The sequence below is a fragment of the Coregonus lavaretus genome, assembly GCF_964263955.1.
Source record: "Coregonus lavaretus genome assembly, chromosome: 6".
NCBI lineage: Eukaryota > Metazoa > Chordata > Actinopteri > Salmoniformes > Salmonidae > Coregonus > Coregonus lavaretus.
This window is the reverse complement of record NC_139993.1, coordinates 30287885-30315676: the sequence shown is the minus strand read 5'-3', so window position 1 is coordinate 30315676 and position 27792 is coordinate 30287885. Positions and strand designations below refer to the sequence as shown.

Here is a 27792-nt window from a genome sequence, read left to right as displayed (position 1 = left end):
TGTGGAATAGAGTTCCATGTAGTCATGGCTCTATGTAGTACTGTGCGCATCCCATAGTCTGTTCTGGACTCTGTTGGCATGTCTTGTGGGGTATGCATGTGTGTCTGAGCTGTGTGCCAGTATTCCAAAGAGACAGCTCGGTACATTCAGCTTGTCAACACCTCTTACAAAAACAAGCAGTGATGAAGTCAATCTCTCTTCCGCTCTGAGTCAGGAGAGACTGACATGCATGTCATTAATGTTAGCTCTCCGTGTACTTTTAAGGGCCAGCCGTGCTGCCCTGTTCTGAGCCAACTGCAAATTTCCAAGTCCCTCTTTGTGGCACCTGACCACACTACTGAACAGTAGTCTAGGTGTGACAAAACTAGGGCCTGTAGGACCTGCCTTGTTGATAGTGTTGTTAAGGCAGAGCAGCACTTAATTATGGACATACTTCTCCCCATCTTAGCTACTGTTGTATCAATTTGCTTTGACCATGGCAGTCTACAATCCAGGGTTACTCCAAGCAGTTTAGTCACTGTTTTTTAATGATGAGATGTGAGAAGATTACTCTCATGAAACGTAATTTTAATCACATTTAATGGCTGTAAATATTTAATTTGCTGTTTGATTTCCTCGCAATCTGTGTTTGACGCATCAATAAACAAAGAAGTTATAGCTAAATTGATTTTTTTTCAGCTTTCCTAAGTGAAAGTGGGGTTTCTCATTATGTAAAATTCGATTGTAACAGCATGACTTTCGTAAGGCGATACTCCATTGGTCAGTGAAATAGATGTTCATACAGTGATTAGTTAATTCTATCTTTAGGCTAAGTGGCATTTGATGTTAATGAAATTGTCATTCTAGGTTTCCTCTGGGAATTTGCTGGCCATCTTGAGTCGCCATTACCAAGACCTGACATGCCTGCGCTTCACTGACGACAGCAGCCATTTCATCTCAGGAGGCAAAGACAACCTGGCACTGGTTTGGAGTCTAGCCAGGTACAAACAGCTCTTACACTGGGGTGTATTAATTACGCCGATACTGTTGAAACCGTTTACTCCAAATGCTGTTGAGTAGGCTAGGGTGGTATCCAGATTGTCATACCTTCACACCGATGTTGTGCCATACCAGGATATTCGGTAATACCGGCAATGAACACAAGGGGCGCTGTTTGAAACCCTACGGATACTCTGTAATCCGAAGGTTGGCAATGATAACAAGTACATGTAAAATCCCATAGACAATACTAACTAAATGCTAACAAGCGCATTGCAAACATTTTGTAGTTTCTGACCTAAACTATACAAGTAACTAAAAAAATGCTACTCACAGTTTGCTGCACGCACAAAACAAATATTAGCCAGCAAGGCTCTTGATCCAGGAGGGGATTCTCTGCTGTTACCAAGTGAATGCTTGATTTTGGAAGAAGCTAACCACTTAGTTAGATCGCTAACTAGCTACAAAATTAGCAAACCAAATGCAGAACTGCAGAGCATTTAGCACATTTTAGACAGTTAACTTAATAGTTAGTTATAAGATATCTCTCTGGCAAACAATTAGTTGTGAATTCCATACTGTAATTAGATCACCTGGTGCATGCTGCACAACAGTGAGTGACTCACATGGCTCCTGTCTCTCGTCGTTGTGTGCTTGTAAACAAACACCACGTGACTGGGGACTACCGTAAGATTCATAATAATGTTGACAGGTGAAATGAAGAACGCAATGAATGAAAAGTACGATTATGTATGCACTCGCACTGAATAAGAGCGTCTGCTAAATGACTAAAATGTTCTTTATCTCCTAACGTATTGCACAAGTTGACTGCAGGTATTTACTTACAGTAGCTAGAAATATTCACATTTATTAAAAAACGTTCAAAGAAGTAGTGTAAACGGTATTGAAAGTATCGAAAAACCACCCCGTTGCTTTTTTCAAATACCCCGGTATACCGCCCAAGCTACTGTTGCATTGCGTTCCGTTTTGTTCTTAAACAGAAGTTGTAGTTCAGTTGTGTCTCTTAACAAAAAGAAGCGGCTGGATGGAACCACAGGGACTTCACTCCGCTTTAGAGCATGGAAGAATCAATAATTTATAAATGTGCATCATCTGCCAAACACTTCGCAAGGCGGGTGGGGTCTTCCTGGGGAGATGTTTTTTTGTTGTTGAACGACTGTGAGAAGGTAACTTCTGGTGACTGTTTTTAAAGGACATTCTACTCCAAAATGCATGAATTTATTCCTTTGAAACTCATCTGAAAATCGAGGACAGTTGAATTTTATCTCTTGGTCTCAATGACATCACTGGCCAATTCTATATTAACCCCTAAAATGAATTAGCTAGAGTAACGTTAGTGTATCTTAAGTTAACAATTATTACATACTACTACACATCTATTATTAGGGTTGTCTACACTTCGAGGATTACAAAGCTAGCGAATTAGTTACCTTGCACGATCTGATGAGAATCTGAGTAAAATGTGTAACTTGTTGTCACTGATCTTAAAAGCGCTTCTCGGCAGAATAAAAAAAATACTCATTTTTTATCAGCTGCCAGAAATCCTTTCTAACCTCTGCCAAAATTGGTATCTTTAAGCAGAGTGAACTTGTCATCAAGGAACTGGGGGCAAATGGAATTGTTCTCTCAATATAGTTATTACATTACACTGACTCACGGTTGGACGCACCTGGCTTTGAAGTGACAGGTGACATTTGGTTAGGCTTTTAACAGTGACACTGTTACGCTGCCGTATTTCATGCTACGTTATACGCTGCGACATTATCCAATTTTGTGCTTGCCAAGTCAAGAGAACGTTCCACTGCTTTCTCTGAACATTCAACAAAAAGGGGACAAAAACCCAATTGTAATTTTTTATCACAAGCCCAGCCTTAGGATCTGAATATTTATAAGGAGCTTCTGATCTCTTAATCTCAGTGAAAAATTGGATTAATGCTTTGATAATTGATAATTGGCAGGGAGAGCAATAAACTGGGTTACTGAGTTTGAGTATTTAATCAAGAAGACGTGTAGAGCTATGAAACACTGACAGCTACTCCTCTCTTTTGATTTTTGGAATGGATTGTTATCATCGGAGGAATACAAGGCTTCTTAACTATTTTGAGAGAACAAATTGAAGAGACTGGATGTGAGTTGAATTGTGCAAAAATGTTGTGTAATGATCCACCTCTTTTTCAATTGTTTATAAACTTATTTTAAGTAGTTGGTGAATAAAGATGGCATTGAATGATGTTCATCAAACCCCAAAAAATCTGTATTTACAGGGAATGGATAGGCCTTTTCCATGAAATTCAAGCACTGGACCAGGTCTTTCTTTATTTTTACTATTTTCTACATTGTAGAATAATAGTAAAGACATCAAAACTATGAAATAACACATGGAATCGTAGGAACCCAAAAAGTGTTAAACAAATCAAAATATGTTTTATATTTGAGATTCTTCAAATAGCCACCCTTTGCCTTGATGACAGCTTTGCACACTCTTGGCATTCTCTCAACCAGCTTCACCTGGAATGCTTTTCCAACAGTCTTGAAGGATTTCCCACATATGCTGAGCACTTGTTGGCTGCTTTTCCTTCACTCTGCGGTCCAACTCATCCCAAACCATCTCAATTGGGTTGAGGTCGGGTGATTGTGGAGGCCAGGTCATCTGATGCAGCACTCCATCACTCTCCTTCTTGGTCAAATAACCCTTACACAGCCTGGAGGTGTGTTTTGGGTCATTGTCCAGTTGAAAAACAAATGATAGTCCCAAAAGCGCAAACCTGATGGAATGGCATATCGCTGCAGAATGCTGTGGTAGCCATGCTGGTTAAGTGTGCCTTGAATTCTAACTAAATCACAGACAGTGTCACCAGCAAAGCACCATGACACCTCTTCCTCCATGCTTCACGGTGGTAATCACACATGCGGAGATCATCCATTCACCTACGCTGCGTCTCACAAAGACACAGCGGTTGGAACCAAAAATCGCACATTTGGACTCATCACACCAAAGGACAGATTTCCACCGGCCTAATGTCCAATACTCATGTTTCTTGGCCCAAGCAAGTCTCTTCTTCTTATTGGTGTCGTTTAGTAGTGGTTTCTTTGCAGCAATTCAACCATGAAGGCCTGATTCACGCAGTCTCCTCTGAACAGTTGATGTTGAGATGTTACTTGAACTCTGTGAAGCATTTATTTGGGCTGCAATTTCTGAGGCTGATTACTCTAATGAACTAATCCTCTGTAGCAGAGGTGACTCTGGGTCTTTCCTGTGGTGGTCTCCATGAGAGCCAGTTTCATCATAGTGCATGATGGTTTTTGGGACTGCACTTGAAGAAACTTTCAAAGTTCTTGAAATGTTCCGTATTGACTGACCTTCATGTCTTAAAGTAATGATGGACTGTCGTTTCTCTTTTCTTATTTGAGCTGTTCTTGCCATAATATGGACTTGGTCTTTTACCAAATAGGGCTATCTTCTGTATACCACCCCTACCTTGTCACAACACAACTGATTTGCTCAAACGCATTAAGAAGGAAAAAGAAATTCCACAAATGAACTTTTAACATGGCACACCTGTTAGTTGAAATGCATTCCAGGTGACTACCTCATGAAGCTGGTTGAGAGAATGCCAAGAGTGTGAAAAGCTGTCATCAAGGCAAAGGGTGGCTATTTGAAGAATCTCAAATATAAAATACATTTTGATTTGTTTAACACTTTCTTGGTTACTACATGATTCCATATGTGTTATTTCATAGTTTTGATGTCTTCACTATTATTCTACAATGTAGAAAATAGTAAAAAATAAAGAAAAACCCTTGAATGAGTAGGTGTGTCCAAACTTTTGACTGGTACTGTATGTTTTTGGCAGGGTTGGAGAACATCTATACTGATCATACTGACAGCGCAGACTGACTGATTTACAAATCACCTTGCATCCTAAAAAACGAGTCATTATGATTTTTTGATCGGTCAGGTAACTTAAGTTATTCACTGTTTTCATTCAATTTCTTCTGGGGTTGAATGAAAGTGAAGTAGGCCTAACTCTTCTCCAGTAGGTGGCAATGTGAGTCTTCCATTACCAGTGCTTGTCACCATTAAAGGGAAAAGGAAATATACAGGTTGTGGTAAACAAGATAGCAAATGTAAACCTGTTGTAATATTTTCCCTTTTCTTCAGAAATGAAGTTTGCTAATTGAAATGGAATTGGTAAGATTTTAGACTGAGGAAGGCTGCCTATCTATCTGCCAGTGAAAACAATAGGTGATGCTTTGGATTTACTATGAATGTTTAAGACTGGCTGCTTTCCAAAGTAATACCTTCTCTTTTTCTAGTAGAGCATGTTATGTTGCCAATGCATATCCTCAAGGGAGGCAGCAAAAAAGTAGTCAATTCTACTAAAGAAATGGTGTCAACCGAATGGCCCAGTATACAGTTTGAAATGGGACATGCCTTTGCCTAATTGCCTACAGTACCAGTCAAAAGTTTGGACACACCTACTCATTCAAGGGATTTTTTGTACTATTTTCTTCAGTGTAGAATAATAGTGAAGACGGCAACTATGACATAACACATGGAATCATGTAGTAACCCAAAAAGTGTTAAAAAATTCAAAATATATGTTATATTTGAGATTCTTTGTAAGGAGCCACCCTTTGCCTTGATGACAGCTTTGCACACTCTTGGCATTCTCTCAACCAGCTTCATGAGGAATGCTTTTCCAACAGTCTTGAAGGAGTTCCCACATATGCTGAGCACTTGTTGGCTGCTTTTCCTTCACTCTGCGGTCCAACTCATCCCAAACCATCTCAATTGGGTTGTGGTCTGGTGATTGTGGAGGCCAGGTCATCTGATGCAGCACTCCATCACTCTCCTCAAATAGCCCTTACATAGCCTGGAGGTGTGTTGGGTCATTGTCCTGTTGAAAAACAAATGATAGTCCCACTAAGCGCAAACCAGATGGGATGGCGTATCGCTGCAGAATGCTGTGGTAGCCATGCTGGGTAAGTGTGCCTTGAATTCTAAATAAATCACCAACAGTTTCACAAACAAAGCACCATCACACCACCTCCATGCTTCACAGTGGGAACCACACATGCGGAGATCATCCCTTCACCTACTCTGCATTCTCACAAAGACACGGCGGTTGGAACCAAAAATCTCAAATTTGGACTCATCAGACCAAAGAACAGATTTCCCCTGGTCTAATGTCCATTGCTCGTGTTTCTTGGCCGAAGCAAGTCTCTTCTTCTTATTGGTGTCCTTTAGTAGTGATTTCTTTGCAGCAATTCAACCATGAAGGCCTGATTCACGCAGTCTCCTCTGAACAGTTGATGTTGAGATGTGTCAGTTACTTGAACTCTGTGAAGCATATATTTGGGCTGCAATCTGAGGTGCAGTTAACTCTAATGAACATATCCTCTGCAGCAGAGGTAACTCTGGGTCTTCCTTTCCTGTGGCGGTCCCATTGAGAGCCAGTTTCATCATAGTGCTTGATGGTTTTTGCGACTGCACTTGAAGAAACTTTCAAAGTTTTTGAAATGTTTGGATTGACTAACCTTCATGTCTTAAAGTAATGATGGACTTTTGTTTCTCTATGCTTATTTGAGCTGTTCTTGCCATAATATGGACTTGGTCTTTTACCAAATAGGGCTATCTTCTGTATACCACCCCTACCTTGTCACAACAACTGATTGGCTCAACGCATTAAGTTAACACAAATTAACTTTTAACAAGGCACAGCTGTTTATTGAAATGCATTCCAGGTGACTACCTCATGAAGCTGGTTGAGAGAATGCTAAGAGTGTGCAAAGCTGTCATCAAGGCAAAGGGTGGCTACTTTGAAAAATCTCATATATTTTGATTTGTTTAACGCGTTTTGGTTACTACATGATTCCATATGTGTTATGTGTTAGAGTGCTTCGCGCGCTAGAGTGGCTCACAATTTCAGCTAACAGCTGAGTAGAAACTAGCTATGGATCAATGGCTGAAACGCGCTGTTCCAAGCAGCAGTAGCACCAGTTCAAGTGAACCCGTGGAAAAAAGAAAGAAGGTTGACAAATCAAAGTGCCGTCAATTTCATGAACAGTATGTCGTCTTCGGTTTCACATCCACACCTACTGAGCCGCCTCAGCCAATGTGTTTCCTCTGCGGGAAGTGCTCTCAAATAATAGCATGAAACCAGCCCATTTACAACGGCACCTCAGTACCAAGCATCTTTCCTGTGTGGGTAAGAGAGCGCAGTTTTTCAATAGAAAGCTGTCAGAATTTAAGGGAAGTCAAGAGAAATTAAAGAATGCGACTACAGTGTCAAGCAAAGCAATAGAGGCTTCATATGCTGTCGCTACTTGTGGCTTAGTCAAAGCCATTTACTATAGCTGAGGAGCTGCTGCTGGTATCTTATCAGAAACTATGATTGATAAGACAGCAGGTGATGCACTGAAGACTGTACCATTGTCAAATGACATGGTGTGCCGTAGGATCGATGACATGGGCGTTGATACTGTTGATCAAGTGGTAGAAAGAAATCCTGTGCATTTGCTCAGCAGTTGGTCGAATCGACTGATGTTCGTGGGTAAGCCCAGTTTTTATTGCGTTTGTGCGATTCAGAGACATGTTAGAAATGAATGAGCACATTCTGTTCTGCAAGAAGCTAACGGAGAGAACTTCAGTTGAGGATGTGTTTCATGTTATTGACAGCTTTTTCTCAGAGCACTACCTGAATTGGAAATCCTGTGTATGTGTGCACGGATGGTGCAGCGTAATGACTGGGAGAGTGAAAGGATTAATTGCCCACATGAAGAAGGTAAATCCCAACGTTGAAAGGAATCACTATCATTCACAGGGAGGCATTGGGCAGCAAAATAATGAGTCCTGAGTTACATTAATGTTTGAATGACGAAGTGAAAGTGATTAACTTTATCCAGTCCAGGCCTCAGAATTACAGACTGTTTGAAAGGCTCTGTCATGACAGTGGGACTGAGCACCAACAGCTACTGCTTCACCCCGACATCTGTTGGCTATCCAGAGGGAAAACTCTGTTCTTTCAATGCATCGGCAGGACAGAATAGCTACGTCCGGTAAGACGAGGGGTGGTGGTATTTGTCTATTTATCAATAACAGCTGGTGCGCAATGCCTAATATTAAGGAAGTCTCAAGATATCGCTCGCCTGAGGTTGAGTATCTCATGATAAGCTATAGACCACACTATCTACTGAGAGTTTTCATCTATATTTTTCATTGCCGTCTATTTACCACCACAAACCGATGCTGGCACTAAGACCGCACTCATCGAGCTGTATAAGTCATAAGCAAACAAGAAAATGCTCATCCAGAAGCGGCACTCCTAGTGGCCGGGGACTTTCATGCAGGCAAACTTAAATCCGTTTTACCTAATTTCTACCAGCTTGTCACGTGCAAACAGAGGAAGAAAAAAAAAAACTCTAGACCACCTTTACTCCACACACAGAGACACGTACAAAGCTCTCCCTCGCCCTCCATTTGGCAAATCTGACCATAATTCTATCCTTCTGATTCCTGCTTACAAGCAAAACTAAAGCAGGAAGTACCAGTGACTCGCTCAATACGGAAGTGGTCAGATGACGCGGATGCTACGCTACAGGACTGTTTTTTGCTAGCACGGACTGGAATATGTTCCGGGATTCATCCGATGGCATTGAGGAGTATACCACCTCAGTCATCGGCTTCATCAGTAAGTGCATCGACGGCGACGTCCCCACAGTGACTGTACGTACATATCCCAACCAGAAGCCATGGATTACAGGCAACATCCTCACCGAGCTAAAGGCTAGAGGTGCCGCTTTCAAGGAGCAGGACACTAATCCAGACACTTATAAGAAATCCGGCTATGCCCTCAGACGTACCATCAAACAGGCAAAGTGTCAATACAGGATTAAGATTGAATTGTACTACACTGGCTCTGACGCTCGTCGGATGTGGCAGGGCTTGCAAACTATTACGGACTACAAAGGGAAACCCAGCCGTGAGCTGCCCAGTGATGCGAGCCTACCAGATGGGCTAAATGCCTTTTATGCTCGCTTCGAGGCAAGTAACACTGAAGCATGCATGAGAGCACCAGCTGTTCCGGACGACTGTGTGATCATTCTCTCCTTAGTCGATGTGAGCAAGCCCTTTAAACAGGTCAACATTCACAAGGCTGCGGGGCCAGGCGGATTACCAGGACGTGTACTCAGAGCATGCGCGGACCAACTGGCAAGTGTCTTCCCGAGTGGCGCATTGGTCTAAGGCACTGCATCGCAGTGCTAGCTGTGTCACTAGAGATCCTGGTTCGAGTCCAGGCTCTGTCGCAGCCGGCCGCGACCGGGAGACCCATGGGAAGCGCACAATTGGTCCAGCGTCGTCCAAGGTAGGGGATGGTTTGGCCGGCTGGGATGTGGGTTCGTTTCCCACGGGGGGCCAGTATAAAAAATAAATAAAACAACAACAACAAAAAAATATGTATGCATTCACTAACTGTAAGTCGCTCTGGATAAGAGCATCTGCTAAATGACTAAAATGTAATGTCTTCAGTCTGTAATACCTACATGTTTCAAGCAGACCACCAAAGTCCCTGTGCCCAAGAGAGCAAAGGTATCCTGCCTAAATGACTACTGCCCCGTATTACTCACGTCGGTAGCCATGAAGTGCGTTGAAAGGCTGGTCTTGGCTCACATCAACACCATTATCCCGGAAACCCTAGACCCACTCCAATTCGCATACCGCCCCAACAGATCCACAGATGACGCAATCTCAATCGCACTCCATACTGCCCTTTCCCACCTGGACAAAAGGAACACCTATGGAGAATGCTGTTCATTGACTACAGCTCAGCGTTCAACACCATAGTGCCCACAAAGCTCATCACTAAGCTAAGGACCCTGGGACTAAACACCTCCCTCTGCAACTGGATCCCAGACTTCCTGACGGGCCGCCCCCAGGTGGTAAGGGTAGGTAACAACACATCTGCCACGCTGATCCTCAACACAGGGGCCCCTCAGGGGTGCGTGTTCAGTCCCCTCCTGTACTCCCTGTTCACCCACGACTGCCTGGCCAAGTACGACACCAACACCATCAAGTTTGCTGACGACACAACATGTAGACCTGTTCACCGACAACGATGAGACAGCCTATAGGGAGGAGGTCCGAGACCTGGCAGTGTGGTGCCAGGACAACAACCTCTCCCTCAACGTGAGCAAGACAAAGGAGCTGATCGTGGACTACAGGAAAAGGAGGGCGGAACATACCCCCATTCACATCGACAGGGCTGTAGTGCAGGTTGAGAGCTTCAAGTTCCTTGGTGTCCACATCACCAACAAACTATCATGGTCCAAACACACCAAGACAGTCGTGAAGAGGGCACGACAAAACATATTCCCCCTAAGGAGACTGAAAAGATTTGGCATGGGTCCCCAGATCCTCAAAGTTATTTACATTTTAGTCATTTAGCAGACGCTTTTATCCAGAGTGACTTAGTTATTGAGTGCATACATTTTCTTTTCTTTTTTTTCATACTGGTCCCCCGTGGGAATCGAACCCACAACCCGCCATGCTCTACCAACTGAGCTACACGGGACTAGTCTCCCGAGTGGCGCAGTGGTCTAAGGCACTGCATCGCAGTGCTAGCTGTGACACTAGAGATCCTGGTTCGAATCCAGGCTCTGCCGTAGCCGGACGCGACCGGGATACCCATGAGGCGGCGCACAATTGGCCCAGCGTCGTCCAGGGGAGGGGAGGGAATGGCCGGCAGGGATGTAGCTCAGTTGATAGAGCATGGCGTTTGCAACGCCAGGGTTGTGGGTTCGATTCCCACAGGGGGTATGAAAAATAAATAAAAATAAAATAATGTATGCACTAACTAACTGTAAGTCGCTCTGGATAAGAGAGTCTGCTAAATGACTTAAATGTAAATGTAATGCACCATCGAGAGCATCCTGACCTGTTGCATCACCGCCTGTGAATGCTTTCCGAATGCACTCTCAGTCCGATTTGGATATATTTGGCTTTTTTTTTGTTGCTTAGTATCATTTACAAGTTTTCCCTTTTTAGGTTTAGAAGAAGTGACTGCTAAATGCTAACTTCTGTTCATGTACGCTGGTTAGCATAGCTAGCATACAGAAATCGGTGGTGGCAATAGATGCTTCAATTCCATTGTTTTGGTTGAGTTTGATTGACCTCTTTACCGACTCTATTGCCAGTGTTAGAGGTTCCAAGCCCAATCTATTCACTCTATTTCTATGTGTGCTGCTTCTGCATTGTGCAGTGCATTGCCCAGGCAACCCAATAATCTTTGCTTGTTTCAGCAAGGCGCAACAAAGTTTTATCACGTTAAGAGTCCATGTTATGGCCGACACTGACTCAACCGCGCAAATGCTTGGCGTCCTGTCTTCAGTCAGCTGTTTGTTCCACAAAAAAAATCAGAAAACATTTATTTAACCTCGACGGGACCGTTGAGCTAACATGCGCTAATATGATTAGCATGACTGTAAGTAACAGCAAACTTTCCAGGACATAGACAAGTCTTATATGGTCGGAAAGCTTAAATTCTTGTTAATTTAACTGCACTGTCCAATTTACCATGCTATTGTTTGAGGAGCGTGCAAAACAACAAATAACTTATCAAGGCAACTGGTTTGATACATTCACCTCTGAAGGTAAATAATATTTTTGCATTCAGTTACCTTGCTCTGATTTGTCATCCTACTGGTCCCAGAGATAAAATGTAGCATAGTTTTGTTTGATAAAATCAATTTTTATATTCAAATGTAGGAACTGTGTTCTACAGTTTGAACCCCTGCTGTCTCTGGCTCCACACCCACCCTGCCCGGCCATCTAGATGTGTGAAAGTTGGTGTATAAGCTAATGATCCATCATGTATGACATTCCTGGGAGTGTATAAACTTACATTTTGTATTACCATATTATTTTTTATATGTTCTCTATAGTTATGTACTTGAAAATGTATAAATTGACCAATTCGGCACATTTGGTCAGACTTGATACAAAATAGTCTAGTATTGCAACGCTTCAGTGGATCAATCTGAAACTTTGCACACACACTGCTGCTATGTAGTGGCCAACATCTAAATTGCGCCTAAACTGAAATATTATATTGTCGCCTTTCTTTTGCATTTCAAAGATGATGGAACAAAAAATTATAATAGAAAATGCATGTTTTTTTGTTTGTATTATCTTTTACCAGATCTAATGTGTTATATTCTCCTACATTAATTTCACATTTCCACAAACTTCAAAGTGTTTCCTTTCAAATGGTATCAAGAATATGCATATCCTTGCTTCAGGTCCTGAGCTACAGGCAGTCATTTTAGGCTAAAATTGAAAAAAAATGGTCTGATCCTGAAGAGGTTAAATGGTTTTTGGCGGTTATTTTCTTTTCATGACGGTCTTGGTTATACAGTAATTGAGCCAGCCCTACTCCCGCATCAGTTCTCTCCATTTCATCACAGACATCAATGTGTCAGCATGTTCATTAAGTATTGGTGTATAGGGCCAACAATCATTAATCTCCAACAGTTTATTGACATGACTAAAGCTTCGACTATATACCACAAACATATCCACTCTCTTCGTCAGACTGACTTTAATTCCCAATTAAAGTTTGAAGAACAAGAGTCCAGTGCTTGCTACTTTCTCTGACCTTCGCCTTTTGAAGGGACAATGTCAAACTTAATGTAGCATAAAGAACAGTGTGCTACGGTTCTGAGAGGAATTTTAAATGGCCACCGGCCCGCATCGGTTAATGCACCTTTCACCTGTGAAGAATGGCCTGGGTTGGGCCCACACACTGACATTAAGTGGTTTGCATTGACCCCATCCTAGAGGGACGTAATGAGCAGACGTGGCTAAAGTCCCCACTAATCTCTCCGTGATACACCCTGAGCAATTTTGGAATAGATCCGAAATTGCCTCAAAGGGAGTGTTGGAACTGGAAGTCTGTTAGTGGTTTGGTATTCCTCAAAATGCCCCAGGCTTCTTCTCTCCTCCCTTTTTGTGAGCACACGCAGGAGCCCATGCTGCGGTGTATTCCTGTACGGGTGATGTTTGTCACAGATGTTGCTGCAGACAGGTTGTCCCTGAGATCCTGCCAGGGAGCGCCTCTTGCTGCCGAGCTGACAGAATGGGACTTTCTATCCTCCCCCTCTTTCCCTCTCGCTCTCTCTCTCTGTTTATCCACCTATAGGCCTCCTTCTCTCCTTCTCTTGCAAGTTGTCTCGACTGAGCCAGAACCAGTGATGCTCAGAGCTACAGTATATACTCAGAAAGCTATAATTGCATTTTTGGCCCAAATTCTCTGGCTACAAGAATACAGCAGAATATAAAAAAATAAAATAATAATAGTGAGATTCAAGTTTTTAAATGGTCAAAATGTTGCAAATATGAAGGGAATAAAATGTTTCTGGTTTACTTTCAAATGGTTGAGGTAGAAATATTTGAACATTCTTGTAATGGATCTGTATTGGTGTTTTGAGATTAGTTTGAGATCAATGCTAGTCACATTCATTGCTTAACATGAAATTCCACCATTTCTTCTTTTATGCGTATGTAAATAAATCACCAAACCCTCCCTCTGTGTTGCAGTGTGGTGCAGCTGGACCCGTCACACACTCCTGAGCCTCGTCATGTCCTGTCCCGTCACTCTCTCCCCATCACCGACATCCACTGTGGCTTGATGGGACCCCAGGCTCGAGTAGCTACTGCATCCCTGGACCAGACAGTCAAGGTGGGCTTTTTCCTTACCTCCTTACTATGCTTATCCGAAGGGGAATTGTTGTGTACTGCTTCTGAGGCTGTCTGTATGAAATGCAGGCTTGTGTATGTACAAAGATTCCTTCCAATGAGAATATAATGAATAAAACATACTCTTTCTATGCCTCAAGCTGTTGAGGTGGAATAGCACAATGCAATCTGAAGTTTGCGAATGATTGTGGGTTTACAAATGCATATTTATGTTGTCTTCCACCTGTCGTTTTATTATTCACAACATTCTTATTGATATGCATCTAATCTAACAGAATTCTGGCGTGCACTCTAGCGTTCTGATTTATCGGTATTCTAAATGGATACCTACGGGCCTACCAATGTTTTTTTTGTAAATTAGGATTTCTTCAGGTGGACATATTTTATACCAGTGCAACGTTAAATAAAATCATTTACATTTTAGTCATTTATCAGACACTCTTATCCAGAGCGACTTACAGTTAGTGAGTGCATACATTTTCATTACGTTTTAGCAAACATATTCAATACTCTGTTTCAATTCAAATAATATTAGGCCTTTGTCTCTGAGCATAATTTGAACTGTCCTTGCAATAGTATTTTATGTGCTAAATTAGCCTTAGCGTTGTTGGGAATTGTATTTACTGGAACTGAAGTTATTTACTGGAACTGAAGTGGGAGGAGGTAGCCTAGTTTACAGGTCATTTGCATGCAGACATATCGACCAGTCAGAATATCGAAGCAAAATTGTGTTAGTCCACGCATGCAATGTTAGGAAAAAAACATGAATATTAATGAAAGGATACCTCGGAGACGTGAATCCCCGTTGGGTCTAAAGTATAATTTTATTTGTTACTAATTTAACTTGCTAACAAGCGTTAATGTTTCATGGCTCAAGTCCCAAAATAGGAAAGCAATTCTCTCTAATCGTATGAAAATACACAAAACAAGATCTGCAGTTTTTGACATGCAGAAGATTTGCCAATCACTCTCCCATTGTATTAGTTAAAGGCCCAATGCAGCCATTTTTATCAAACTATCAAATAATATCTGGGTTCCTTACTGTAATAGTTTTACATTTGAAATTGTCAAAAAGAAACAGGCTTTTTAGCAAAAAGCTATTTCTCAAGCAAAAATGTAGTTAGGACTGTCTGGGAGTGGTCTGAGTTAACGACCTATTTGGAAGGGCCTAATGGGACTCCTGAGTGGCGCAGTGGTCTAAGGCACTGCATCGCAGTGCTAACTGTGCCACTAGAGATCCTGGTTCGAATCCAGGCTCTGTCGCAGCCGGCCGCGACCGGGAGACTCATGGGCGGCGCACAATTGGCCCAGCGTCGACCAGGGTAGGGGAGGGAATGGCCGGCAGGGATGTAGCTCAGTTGATAGAGCATGGGGGGCCAGTATAAAAAAATATGTATTCACTAACTGTAAGTCGCTCTGGATAAGAGCGTCTGCTAAATGACTAAAATGTAAATGTAAATGAGAGACATGTAACCTGAAAACTAGCTGATATTAGCAAAACCTGCTGATTTGGAAGATCCGGTATAGATTGTATTCTTAACCAGTAACAATCAGGGAATAATACTGATCAATTTTTTTTCACACTTTTACAGTGCTGGTTTCATCAGCTGTAGTACAAATATTACACAAAACACAGGAACATTTAATTTTGACCACACTGGGCCTTTAAAGATAATTGCTAAAACCTTTCTTATTTACTGTTGCGCTTTCACATGAATTGATAAAATGGTTTTGTCCAATTTAAAACAGAATATGAATCTTGTATTGGGCCTCTGAAGTGAATGATATTTCCTCCTTTTAGCTCATTTATATAAAGCATATTTTAAGGGCCCTGTTGAAACCATTAAACAGATCATGATCGAATTTTAAATGTGGGACGAGGCAAGGAGTCAATGAACCCCCATATCAGTCATTAATGCTCCCTCCATTGCTTAATTTCCTCCAAACAGTTCTGCCAGTCATTCTTACCCACTGAACATGTAACTTTTTGAACAACACCATTCTGGCATCATATATTTGTCGAGTAAGCATGCAGAAAGACTGGAGCAACACTTCAATGACGAAGTGAACCAAAAAGCTTTTTTCCGCTCCTTTGAATTTGCACTGACAGGATTTGAAGTAATCAGGCTTGTAAAATGAGAATGGAAGCATGACAGATCCAAGGGCTGGTGGCGTTTGTTTGATGGCTAGCTCTGCGAGGACCGTATTGGATGAGCTGACGGTTGACAAGCCAATCGAACAAGGGAGCCACAGGTGTGGTGGGTTGGAGGCCCGTTACGTGACAGATCGTGTGAGCCAGGGTTTATTTAGTTAAAAAAATTTTTGAGAAATTTACTGGACCCATATGCATTGGGTGCATAACTTGATAAGGGCATCCACCCACAGTGTTCAGAATGACGTAAATCACATTTAGAATATGGTAATTCACATTAACAGAACATGCAAGTCGAGGATGCAACGATGTGCTCTGCTTCTAACCGAATTCTGATGTGCACTTTGAACATCTTAAAATAATTGTCCACATATACTTTTCCTCAGCCAGCAAGACGAGTAATGAACAGCAAGATCACTAGCCTATGTCAATCTACTATAGTAGAAAAGTTTAGGCTACCTATTCTATTGGTCAGTTTGTCGAGAAAGAAATGGCATATTCCAAACAGACTCTGGGACAGTTGTGGGACGATCGATCCCAAATTCATACAACCAGTAGGCCTAGGCTACATTAAAAAAAGCAATGAGTCTGATGCAACAGATCAGAACGTTTAGCTAAACATTTTGATAAACTATTATTTATTCACATTATAAACGCAGCAATGCCCACAAGGCAGTTGGCTTGCGAATGTTCGTTCCACAATCCAATTAACAGGAAAATACCGTTGTCAAATACCGTTGTCAAATCGGCACAGCACATGCGAGCGGTTTCATGTGACAGAGATGAAAATATCCGTTAGAAATTTAGAAAGAGGAGATCTAATAGGCTACTTTGAAGCAAGATAAGACATATGTATTAAAAAGTTCAGGTTTCAAACAATTAATGATATGTTTTCAAAATGTATACTGTCATTATATTACATGTTAAATGTAAATATTGTCACATCCTAACTCCTCACAGTAATACATGCCTTCAAACTAATCCATATTGTTATTGACCTTATTGAATGGGGCCCTTTATCTACTTCCCCAGAGTCAGATTAACTTGTGGATAACATTTGTATGTCTCTGCATGCAGTTTGAAGGAAGTTGCTAACTAGTGTTAGTGCAATTGCTAACTTGCATTAGTGCAATGACTGGATGCTAGCAGATACCCATAGACTTCCAGTCATTTAGCATTGTTTCGTAAAACTACCTCTAACTTTCTTCATACTGGACACCGAGACATAAAAAGAGTATCCACATGTTCATCTGACTCTGGGAAGTAGATAAAGGGCCTCATTGCTTAAATGTACATTTTACATTTACATTTTAGTCATTTAGCAGACGCTCTTATCCAGAGCGACTTACAGGAGCAATTAGGGTTAAGTGCCTTGCTCAAGGGCACATCGACAGATTTTTCACCTAGTCGGCTCGGGGATTAGAACCAGCGACCTTTCGGTTACTGGCACAACACTCTTAACCACGAAGCTACCTGCCGCCCCGGTGGTTAATCAATGTTCTCCTGTGGCATGTCGGTGGGGAACCCATTCGCTCCTCCTTGCACCAGTAAAGCACAGGTCTGTCCTGGCTTTATTGTCACTGGGCAGACTGTGCTTTAGCCGTCACTTGTATCTCATTTTTGTAGTCTATTTAATTCATGGCTGCCCAGCTTAAAGTAAGTTTGATTATGTAAGGGATAATCGAGGGACTATGCGTTCTATGGAAAATAATGAACGATGTGGAAGGTCAGGTGTTTTCCAGGACGTGCTAGCAGAGTGGCACTAACCTTCGGTGGAGTTGCATTATTTTCCAGAGAACACATCGAGCCCCTAATTAATTATCCTGCTTATACCAAGGCTATATTTGCCGCTAGAAATGTGTTCAGCATCCACTGAAGTAGCTAGCAAGTTTACTAGCTAGCTACGGTAGTTGCCTTGGTAACCAAACAGACTTGCTAGCTTAGCTAACCAATCAGCTCTCATATAGTAGCTTGCTATTATGAAAATCGAATTCAACAATGCCAATAATGTTTTCAATTCGACTTTTGCTTTCAAAAGCATCTCAAACATAGAACATGTAAGGGATATTCAACTCGGGGCTATGCGTTCTATTGAAAATAATGCAACTCCGTGGAAGATTTGTTCCACGACGCGCTAGCGTTCCCGTTTATACCATGGCTATAATTCAACAGATTTGTCACTAGAAATGTGTTCATTTGCCGGTAGAAATGTGTTCAACATCCACTGAAGTAGCTAGCAAGTTTACTAGATGGCTACAGTAGTTGCCGTGGGAACCAAACAGACTTGCTAGTTTAGCTAACCAAACCATCAGTTCAAGCTTGCTATTATGAAAATCAAATTCAACAATACCAATGCTGTTTTCAATTTGACTTTTGCTTTCAAAAGCAGCTTAAACAAAACATGTAAAGATTAACTATAGCCATTGAATTCTACGTAAGATTATAAACTGGGTGGTTCGAACCCTGAATGCTGATTGGCTGACAGCCGTGGTATATCAGACCGTATATCACGGGTATGACAAAACATGTATTTTTACTGTGCTAATTAGTTGGTAACCAGTTTATAATAGCAATAAAGCACCTCGGGGGTTTGTGATATATGGCCAATATACCACGGCTAAGGGCTGTGTCCAGGCACTCCGCGTTGCGTCGTGCTTAAGAACAGCCCTTATCCGTGGTATATTGGCCATGTACCACAACCCCTCGGGCCTTATTGCTTAAATTTACTTCATAGCCATTAAATTATCTACTTCATTTTCGAACGTTGCTATGGGGACAGCCAAGCAACTGAAGTGATGGATTTGATTTCCACTTTACTTCCCTACTGCAGCACCGGTGGCAAACTTGCCAGAGTAAATTATTTGTAGGAGTCCAAAAAGTAAAGTAAACAAGTGTAATTTTATATTTATATATTTATTTATATGTTCACTAACGTTAGCTAGCTCTACTAGTAGGCCAGTCCTGTTGTGATAAATAACCTTAGTTGTGGTGTCAAGAGTTAAGTATCGGGCCATCCACCAAGCAATAACGAAAACTATAATGATAAACTATGGGCTACATAACTATAAAACGTTGGTGAGCATCCACACTAGAGGAAAGTTTATCGTTTATCGATCTGCAATCCTATACCTGTCAATCAACTGATCAACGCATCCTACTGCACACTGCCTATTTATAAAAGTGGTGTAAACACAAGACCATTCAGTGCTTTCAGTGTGTTCATTGTCATAGTGACAACTGCAAATAATACTTCCATGTTACTACATTATTTTTCATAATATAGTAACTCGTATTTAAATTTAGCAATTCAACAACAAACGCTGTTCTATTGGCTTTTGACAGCTCAGACGTGTCCCCCACGGGGTGAGATCTTGCGTGGAGCCCCAGATCGAGGGAGATTATCAGTGGTCTAGAATGTCTTCCATTTCCTAATAATTGCTCCCACAGTTGATTTCTTCAAACCAAGCTGCTTACCTATTGCAGATTCAGTCTTCCCAGCCTGGTGCAGGTCTACAATTTTGTTTCTGGTGTCCTTTGACAGTTCTTTGGTCTTGGCCATAGTGGAGTTTGGAGTGTGACTGTTTGAGGTTGTGGACAGGTGTCTTTTATACTGATAACAAGTTCAAACAGGTGCCATTAATACAGGTAACAAGTGGAGGACAGAGGAGCCTCTTAAAGAAGAAGTTACAGGTCTGTGAGAGCCAGAAATCTTGCTTGTTTGTAGGTGACCAAATACTTATTTTCCACCATAATTTGCAAATAAATTCATTAAAAATCCTACAATGTGATTTTCTGGATTTTTTTTTCTCAATTTGTCTGTCATAGTTGACATGTACCTATGATGAAAATTACAGGCCTCATCTTTTTAAGTGGGAGAACTTGCACAATTGGTGGCTGACTAAATACTTTTTTTCCCCACTGTACTTATTTCCCTCATTAAAATGCAAATCAATATATACATTGGGGAAAAAAAGTATTTAGTCAGCCACCAATTGTGCAAGTTCTCCCACTTAAAAAGATGACAGACAAATTGAGAAGAAAAAAATCCAGAAAATCTCAAACAGTCACACTCCAAACTCCACTATGGCCAAGACCAAAGAGCTGTCAAAGGACACCAGAAACAAAATTGTAGACCTGCACCAGGCTGGGAAGACTGAATCTGCAATAGGTAAGCAGCTTGGTTTGAAGAAATCAACTGTGGGAGCAATTATTAGGAAATGGAAGACATACAAGACCACTGATAATCTCCCTCGATCTGGGGCTCCACGCAAGATCTCACCCTGTGGGTTCAAAATGATCACAAGAACGGTGAGCAAAAATTCCAGAACCACACGGGGGGACCTAGTGAATGACCTGCAGAGAGCTGGGACCAAAGTAACAAAGCCTACCATCAGTAACACACTACGCCGCCAGGGACTCAAATCCTGCAGTGCCAGACGTGTCCCCCTGCTTAAGCCAGTACATGTCCAGGCCCGTCTGAAGTTTGCTAGAGTGCATTTGGATGATCCAGAAGAGGATTGGGAGAATGTCATATGGTCAGATGAAACCAAAATAGAACTTTTTGGTAAAGACTCAACTCGTCGTGTTTGGAGGACAGAGAATGCTGAGTTTCATCCAAATAACACCATACCTACTGTGAAGCATGGGGGTGGAAACATCATGCTTTGGGGCTGTTTTTCTGCAAAGGGACCAGGACGACTGATCCGTGTAAAGGAAAGAATGAATGGGGCCATGTATTGTGAGATTTTGAGTGAAAACCTCCTTCCATCAGCAAGGGCATTGAAGATGAAACATGGCTGGGTCTTTCAGCATGACAATGATCCCAAACACACCGCCCGGGCAACGAAGGAGTGGCTTCGTAAGAAGCATTTCAAGGTCCTGGAGTGGCCTAGCCAGTCTCCAGATCTCAACCCCATAGAAAATATTTGGAGGGAGTTGAAAGTCTGTGTTGCCCAGCGACAGCCCCAAAACATCACTGCTCTAGAGGAGATCTGCATGGAGGAATGGGCCAAAATACCAGCAACAGTGTGTGAAAACCTTGTGAAGACTTACAGAAAACGTTTGACCTGTGTCATTGCCAACAAAGGGTATATAACAAAGTATTGAGAAACTTTTGTTATTGACCATATACTTATTTTCCACCATAATTTGCAAATAAATTCATAAAAAATCCTACAATGGGATTCTCTGGATTTTTTTTTCTCATTTTGTCTGTCATAGTTGACGTGTACCTATGATGAAAATTACAGGCCTCTCTCATCTTTTTAAGTGGGAGAACTTGCACAATTGGTGGCTGACTAAATACTTTTTTCCCCCACTGTAACATTATTGACATGCGTTTTTCTGGATTTCTTTTTGTTATTCTGTCTCTCACTGTTCAAATAAACCTACCATTAAAATTATAGACTGATCATTTCTTTGTCAGTGGGCAAACGTACAAAATCAGCAGGGGATCAAATACTTATTTCCCTCATTGTATTAGGCCTAGTATAAAAAATGATACAAATAAATGTCCTATAGCTTTTATATAGCTTTTCCTAGGATTTCACGAGAAGAGGAATGGCCTATTGCGGAGAGTTTTGCGTGGCCTATAGCCCAGGGCACGCAAGGACCAGGATTGCCTACACCTGCTATAGTCTGTTGCGCATGAGAACAGCTGGAAGAGAGGCTAGTGATGTGTAGCCGAAGTAAGAAGCTAAATATTAGCTAGATATTAGGCCATTCATTAGGAAAATATTAGGACTAAAGGCTAAATATTTACCAGTCAAAGTGCAAGAAAAAAAGTTAACAAATTATGAAATGGCAGATCTATAGTGAGTCCCTATAGGCTGCGCTCTGTGGTCCCTGGACACGCAAAGCTCCACTATTGACTTGGCCTAGGCCTACATTTTTCGACAAGAAAATTAGGTAACACTTTACTTAACACCCACTGTCATAACCATGTCATAACAGCCGACATGACTTGTCATAATATGGTCATAACACTATTACATTTACATTTTAGTCATTTGGCAGACGCTCTTATCCAGAGCGACTTACAGTTAGTGAGAGCATACATTTTTTTTCATACTGGTCCCCCGTGGGAATCGAACCCACAACCCTGGCGTTGCAAACGCCATGCTCTACCAACTGAGCTACATCCCTGCCGGCCATTCCCTCCCCTACAGATTTTAAGGTCACTATGACCCATATGACCCACTATGACCCACTATGACCCATAGGTCACTATGACCCATATATTTACACCTGTTGTGACATATATTGTTATTTTATGGCTGGTTATGACACCTACGTAAGAGTGTCAACCCACATTTATTCAAATGTGTTTTTTCCCTGCCAAGAAGTTTACTTTAGTTTTGAAAAATGTTCTTAAATCATTTGTTGTAATTAATTATTTACAGTCATGTTTTTTAATCATATTTTAAATAACTTGTAGAAAATACACTCTTACACAATCTTTAACGGAATGACCTTAAAATCTGTAACAGAACTACAGCAATTGAGTTGGCTAAAACGGGAAATGATAGTCACAAACCACAGTTGTGCTGCTGTCCTCCCTTCCAGTGGCATACTGCATTATGACCCTCCTGTGTCACTTTACTTGGACTAAGACTAAGACTAAGTAACCAGCAAAGTGTTAAACAAATCAAAATATATTTTATATTTGAGATTCTTCAAATAGCCACCCTTTGTCTTGATGACAGCTTTGCACACTCTTGGCATTCTCTCAACCATCTTCATCTGGAATGCTTTTCCAACAGTTTTGAAGGAGTTCCCACATCTGCTGAGCACTTGTTGGCTGCTTTTCCTTCACTTTGCGGTCCGACTCATCCCAAACCATCTCAATTTGGTTGAGGTCGGGGGATTGTGGAGGCCAGGTCATCTGATGCAACAATCAATCACTCTCCTTCTTGGTAAAATAGCCCTTACACAGCCTCGAGGTGTGTTGGGTCATTGTCCTGTTGAAAAACAAATGATAGTCCCAAAAGCGCAAACCTGATGGAATGGCATATCGCTGCAGAATGCTGTAGTAGCCATGCTGGTTAAGTATGCCTTGAATTCTAAATAAATCACAGACAGTGTCACCAGCAAAGCACTCCCACACCATAACACCCCCATGTCCATGCTTTACGGTGGGAAATACACATGCGGAGGTCATCCGTTCACCCACACCGCGTCTCACAAAGACACAGCGGTTGGAACCAAAAATCTCCAATTTGGTCTCCAGACCAAAGGACAAATTTCCACCGGTTTAATGTCCATTGCTCGTGTTTCTTGGCCCAAGCAAGACTCTGCTTTTAATTGGTGACCTTTAGTAGTGATTTCTTTGCAGGAATTCGATCATGAAGGCCTGATTCACACAGTCTCCTCTGTACAGTTGTTGAGATGTCTGTTACTTGAACTCTGTGAAGCATTTAGTTGGTCTGCAATTTCTGAGACTGGTAACTCTAATGAACTTATCCTCTGCAGCAGAGGTAACTCTGGGTCTTCCATTCCTGTGGCGGTCTCATGAGAGCCAGTTTCATCATAGCGCTTGATGGTTTTTGCGACTGCACTTGAAGAAACTTTCAACGTTTTTGAAATGTTCCGTATTGAGTGACCTTCATGTCTTAAAGTAATGATGGACTGTCGTTTATCTTTGCTTATTTGAGCTGTTCTTGCCATAATATAGACTTGGTCTATCTTCTCTATACCCCCCCTACCTTGTCACAACACAACTGATTGGCTCAAAACATTAAGGAGGGAAGAAATTCCACCAAGTAACTTTTAAGATTTGTTAACTTGTTAACTACCTCATGAAGCTGGTTGAGAGAATGCCAAGAGTGTGCAAAGCTGTCATCAAGGCAAAGGGTGGCTATTTGAAGAATCTCAAATATAATTTGATTTGTTTAATACTTTTTTGGTTACTACATGATTCCATATGTGTTATTTCATAGTTTTGAGGTAGTTACAATGTTGAAAATAGTAAAAATGAAGAAAAACCCGTGAATGAGTAGGTGTTCTAAAACTTTTTACCAGGTGTGTGTGTGTGTGTGTGTGTGTGGTATGTATGTATGTGTGTGGTATGTATGTATGTATGTATGTATGTATGTATGTATGTGTGTGGTATGCATGTATGTGTATGTATGTATGTATATATGTGTGTGTGTGTGTGTGTGTGTGTGTGTGTGTGTGTGTGTGTGTGTGTATATATGTGTATATATATATATATATATATATATACACACACACACACAGTGGGGAAAAAAAGTATTTAGTCAGCCACCAATTGTGCAAGTTCTCCCACTTAAAAAGATGAGAGAGGCCTGTAATTTTCATCATAGGTACACGTCAACTATGACAGACAAAATGAGGAAAAGAAATCCAGAAAATCACATTGTAGGATTTTTAATGAATTTATTTGCAAATTATGGTGGAAAATAAGTATTTGGTCAATAACAAAAGTTTCTCAATACTTTGTTATATACCCTTTGTTGGCAATGACACAGGTCAAACGTTTTCTGTAAGTCTTCACAAGGTTTTCACACACTGTTGCTGGTATTTTGGCCCATTCCTCCATGCAGATCTCCTCTAGAGCAATGATGTTTTGGGGCTGTCGCTGGGCAACACAGACTTTCAACTCCCTCCAAAGATTTTCTATGGGGTTGAGATCTGGAGACTGGCTAGGCCATTCCAGGACCTTGAAATGCTTCTTACGAAGCCACTCCTTCGTTGCCCGGGCGGTGTGTTTGGGATCATTGTCATACTGAAAGACCCAGCCACGTTTAATCTTCAATGCCCTTGCTGATGGAAGGAGGTTTTCACTCAAAATCTCACGATACATGGCCCCATTCATTCTTTCCTATACACGGATCAGTCGTCCTGGTCCCTTTGCAGAAAAACAGCCCCAAAGCATGATGTTTCCACCCCCATGCTTCACAGTAGGTATGGTGTTCTTTGGATGCAACTCAGCATTCTTTGTCCTCCAAACACGACGAGTTGAGTTTTTACCAAAAAGTTCTATTTTGGTTTCATCTGACCATATGACATTCTCCCAATCCTCTTCTGGATCATCCAAATGCACTCTAGCACGGGCCTGGACATGTACTGGCTTAAGCAGGGGGACACGTCTGGCACTGCAGGATTTAAGTTCCTGGCGGCGTAGTGTGTTACTGATGGTAGGCTTTGTTACTTTGGTCCCAGCTCTCTGCAGGTCATTCACTAGGTCCCCCCGTGTGGTTCTGGGATTTTTACTCACCGGTCTTGTGATCATTTTGACCCCACGGGGTGAGATCTTGCGTGGAGCCCCAGATCGAGGGAGATTATCAGTGGTCTTGTATGCCTTCCATTTCCTAATAATTGCTCCCACAGTTGATTTCTTCAAACCAAGCTGCTTACCTATTGCAGATTCAGTCTTCCCAGCCTGGTGCAGGTCTACAATTTTGTTTCTGGTGTCCTTTGACAGCTCTTTGGTCTTGGCCATAGTGGAGTTTGGAGTGTGACTGTTTGAGGTTGTGGACAGGTGTCTTTTATACTGATAACAAGTTCAAACAGGTGCCATTAATACAGGTAACGAGTGGAGGACAGAGGAGCCTCTTAAAGAAGAAGTTACAGGTATGTGAGAGACAGAAATCTTGCTTGTTTGTAGGTGACCAAATACTTATTTTCCACCATAATTTGCAAATAAATTCATTAAAAATCCTACAATGTGATTTTCTGGAATTTTTTTCCTCAATTTGTCTGTCATAGTTGACGTGTACCTATGATGAAAATTACAGGCCTCTCTCATCTTTTTAAGTGGGAGAACTTGCACAATTGGTGGCTGACTAAATACTTTTTTCCCCACTGTATATCTCAGCAAAAAAAGAAATGTCCTCTCACTGTCAACTGCATTTATTTTCAGCAAACTTCACATGTGTAAATATTTGTATGAACATAACAAGATTCAACAACTGAGACATAAACTGAACAAGTTCCACAGACGTGACTAACAGAAATTGAATACTGTGTCCCTGAACAAGGCACCTGCAAGTTACCAGACATTTCTGGGGGGGAATGGCCCTAGCCCTCACCCTCTGATCCAACAAGTCCCAGACGTGCTCAATGGGATTGTGATCAGGGCTCTTCGCTGGCCATGGCAGAACACTGACATTCCTGTCCTGCAGGAAATCACACACAGAACGAGCAGTATGGCTGGTGGCATTGTCATGCTGGAGGGTCATGTCAGGTTGAGCCTGCAGGAAGGGTACCACATGAGGGAGGAGGATATCTTCCTTGTAACGCACAGCGTTGAGATTGCCTGCAATGACGACAAGCTAAGTCCGATGATGCTGTGACACACTGCCCCAGACCATGACGGACCCTCCACCTCCAAATCGATCCCGCTCCAGAGTACAGGCTTCGGTGTAACGTTCATTCCTTCAACGATAAACGCGAATCCGACCAGCACCCCTGGTGAGACAAAACCGCAACTCATCAGTGAAGAGCACTTTTTGCCAGTCCTGTCTGGTCCAGCGATGGTGGGTTTGTTCCCATAGGCGACATTGTTGCTGGTGATGTCTGGTGAGGACCTGCCTTACAACAGGCCTACAAGCCCTCACTCCAGCCTCTCTCAGCCTATTGCGGACAGTCTGAGCACTGATGGAGGGATTGTGCGTTCCAGGTGTAACTCGGGCAGTTGTTGTTGCCATCCTGTACCTGTCCCGCAGATGTGATGTTCTGATGTACTGATCCTGTGCAGGTGTTGTTACACGTGGTCTGCCACTGCGAGGACGATCAGCTGTCCGTCCTGTCTCCCTGTTGCACTGTCTTAGGCGTCTCACAGTACGGACATTGCAATTTATTGCTCTGGCAATATCTGCAGTCCTCATGCCTCCTTGCAGCATGCCTAAGGTACGTTCATGCGGATGAGCAGGGACTCTGGACATCTTTATTTTTGTGTTTTTCAGAGTCAGTAGAAAGGCCTCTTTAGTGTCCTAAGTTTTCATAACTGTGACCTTAATTGCCTACCGTCTGTAAGCTGTTAGTGTCTTAACGACCGTTCCACAGGTGCATGTTCATTATTTGTTTATGGTTCATTGAACAAGCATGGGAAACAGTTTAAACCCTTTACAATGAAGATCTGTGAAGATATTTTGATTTTTCGAATTATCTTTGAAAGACAGGGTCCCGAAAAGGGGACGTTTCAAAAGTTTGGGGTCACTTAGAAATGTCCTTGTTTTCGAAAGGAAATTATTATTTTTTCACCATTAAAATAGCGTCAAATTGATCAGAAATACAGTGTAGACATTTTTTATGTTGTAAATGGCTATTGTAGCTGGAAATGGCTGATCTTTAATGGAATATCTACATAGGCATACAGAGGCCCATTATCAGCAACCATCAGTCCTGTGTTCCAATGGCACGTTGTGTTTGCTAATCCAAGTTTTATCATTTTAAAAGGCTAATTGATCATTAGAAAACCCTTTTGCAATTATGTTAGCACAGCTGAAAACTGTTGTGCTGATTTAAAGAAGCAATAAAACTGTCCTTCTTGAGACTAGTTGAGTATCTGGCGCATCAGCAATTGCGGGTTTGATTACATGCTCAAAATGGCCAGAAACAAATAACTTTCTTCTGAAATTCGTCAGTCTATTCTTGTTCTGAGAAATTAAGGCTATTCCATGCGAGAAATTGCCAAGAAACTGAAGATCTCGTACAACGCTGTATACTACTCCCTTCACAGAACAGCGCAAACTGGCTCTAACCAGAATAAAAATAGTGGGAGGCCCCGGTGCACAACTGAGCAAGAGGGTAAATACATTGGTGTCTAGTTTGAGAAACAGGCACCTCACAGGTCCTCAACTGGCAGTTTCATTAAATAGTACCCGCAAAACACCAGTCTCAACGTCAACAGTGAAGAGGC

The 27792-nt window shown here is 41.9% G+C and overlaps 1 protein-coding gene across 2 annotated transcripts in view; it reads left to right on the top strand.

Annotated features, from left to right (window-relative positions):
• Positions 1–27792, top strand: part of LOC311131410 (WD repeat-containing protein 18) — a 115094-nt gene that overhangs the window by 5983 nt on the left and 81319 nt on the right. For both annotated transcript variants that reach the window (XM_084164376.1, XM_084164377.1), the window contains 2 exons: positions 847–980; positions 13598–13739. In XM_084164376.1, coding sequence (XP_084020502.1) covers positions 847–980; positions 13598–13739 — 276 coding nt within the window. The remainder of the gene's footprint in view (positions 1–846; positions 981–13597; positions 13740–27792) is intronic.